At 63.7% G+C, this 2115-nt stretch overlaps 1 protein-coding gene across 1 annotated transcript in view; it reads right to left on the bottom strand.

The window, feature by feature from the left end:
• The window catches only part of CACTIN (cactin, spliceosome C complex subunit), a gene marked incomplete at its 5' end in the record, with an annotated part of 4900 nt that overhangs the window by 1403 nt on the left and 1382 nt on the right, over nucleotides 1–2115 (bottom strand). The window contains 7 exon segments of the mRNA XM_008949154.1: nucleotides 3–242; nucleotides 408–530; nucleotides 902–918; nucleotides 920–1098; nucleotides 1334–1451; nucleotides 1564–1726; nucleotides 1812–1957. Of these exon segments, the coding sequence (XP_008947402.1) occupies nucleotides 3–242; nucleotides 408–530; nucleotides 902–918; nucleotides 920–1098; nucleotides 1334–1451; nucleotides 1564–1726; nucleotides 1812–1957 (986 nt within the window).

Here is a 2115-nt window from a genome sequence, read left to right as displayed (position 1 = left end):
GCAGCAGCCGATGAGCATCCTCCTCAGCCTCCAGCACGTGGGCGTCGAAGGGCAGCTCGTTGGTGCCCAGCAGCCGGGGGCTGTACTTCCCCGCGTCGTAGTCGTCCAGGCTCTGCTGGATCAGGTCCTCCTCCATCAGCACGGCTTCCCCCTCGGCCTCTCCTTTGGCCTCCGTGTCCTGCTCGGCCTCTGGCTCTGAGGAGGGCCCTGGCTGCACCACCAGGCTTTCTGCTGGATCCAGCCTGCACGGGAGGGAGAAGAGAGGACTGGGACGGGGATGGTACCCGCCGCCTCTGCTCGCCCGAGGTCTGGCCGTGCAGGACGGGAGCACAGGGCTGTGCCTCTGCCCCCGGCACCCCCCGGGACAGGCCCTGGTGGGCACACCCCCCGAGGAAAGGGCTGTGTACCTGTCGCTGGGGGACTCTGGCTCACGCTTTATGATGGGGAACAGGGGTTCGCTCTCCACGCCCTGCTCCTGCTTCAGCTTGTAGAGCTTCTGGCGCAGCACGTCCTGGTGCCGCTCGCGCAGCCTGCCCAGAGAGCAGCAGTCAGGTCCCAGCCCAGCAGGAACACACTGTGCCCATGCTGCCCAGAGCTGAGACAACCACCAGATCGGGTAGAATATGCTGGTCTTTGAAAGGTTTTGGGCTGAATAACCCCCTAGTTCAGTTTCCTCTTGGACACCCCACCGTAAATGTCACCACTGGAAAAAGGACTGAGCTTCCAGCCATTCTCCCCTCTTCCATCTCAGAGAAGGTAAAAAACTGTTCCAACCACCTCAGAAAAAGTAAAAATCTTCTCCACCCACCAGCTTCAGGTTTGTGCCTCCCCAACTCTGCTCACAGTGGGGTCTGCACTGCCCCTCCCACGGCCCTGGCCAGGGGACAGTCCTTGCTCTCACCTGGCCCGAGCCATGTTTGTGGCCTTTCGGCTCCTGCAGCGGGCTCTCCCAGTAGCCAATGTCAAGGTTGGGTCCTCCCGCCCGGATCTTGCTCTCGATGCCCTGGTACAGCACCTGCAGCTGGTTGTACGTCTTGCCCTTGAACACGGACTGCACGTCGGAGCTGACGGAGGCGTTGACGCCATCCCGGCGCTCCCCTGGGCGCAGAGCAAGGGCAGCTGCTCAGCCCCCGAGCACCCCGCCCCCTCCCCCAGACCCCCAGCAGCAGGAGGCTGGATCCCAGCAAGGGATGGCTGCCAGATCCGCAGCCTCCTCCAGCAGATCCCAGAGAACCCCTTGGAGTCCGAGCACACGCAGCAGACCCCACACCCTGCTTCACCCACTGCTCACACTCCCCCTGACACCCACACCAGGCTCTGCCCTCCCGCTTACCCGGTCCCCCTTTCCCAGAGGCCTCCAGTTTGCGGAGTTTGGCTATCTCATCCTCCGTGATGATGGTGTTGTCTCTCCAGAAGTCCACGTTCTTCCCTTGCTCCAGCTCCATGTAAACCTGCAGCCAGGAGACAAGCAGGACCTCAGACACCTACTCCGCCCCACGGGCAAGGAAGCCCTGAGCTGCTGTCCCTCAGCCAGCCCCGGCAGAGGGGCAGCAGAGCTGGCACCTGGATGTCCTCCACCAGATCCTCCATGTCGGAGACGGTCAGGCCGTTGAGGAAGGTGTAGGGCTCGTGCATCTCCACGGCCAGGTCATCATCCTCTGCACTGATGTACTTGGCCAGAAGGTCGATGGGTTTCGCCCTCCCATCCCGAATCCGGATCTTGGAGCTGGGTGAGAGGAGAGGCCGTGAGTGGCACCCGCCACCTCACCTCCTGCTCCCTGCCAGGTGTGTCCCCGAAGCCACACGCCTACCGCAGCTTGGCCTGCTGCAGGTGGAAGTTGTCCTCCTGCTCCTCCCAGGTTTTGAAGTGCTCTGCCTCCTTCTCCCGCTGCAGCATCTCCAGCTCCTGCTCCCGCATCGCCTTCTCCCGCTCCCGCTCCAGCCGCAGCTGCTTCACCTGCCCGGGGCACAGGGAGACGTGTGGCCACCACAGGTGGGCACCCAGGGCACCTCGCTGGGGGATGCAGCAGTAACCACGCTCAGCAGGACCAGGCTGAGGCCCCAGGGGAGCCAGGAACCACGCAGAGGGGCAGCCAGCACGGGCAAGCACAGCCA

The sequence above is a fragment of the Merops nubicus genome, unplaced genomic scaffold (genome assembly GCF_000691845.1).
Source record: "Merops nubicus isolate BGI_N331 unplaced genomic scaffold, ASM69184v1 scaffold27881, whole genome shotgun sequence".
Lineage (NCBI taxonomy): Eukaryota > Metazoa > Chordata > Aves > Coraciiformes > Meropidae > Merops > Merops nubicus.
This window is presented reverse-complemented; position numbering and strand designations above follow the sequence as displayed.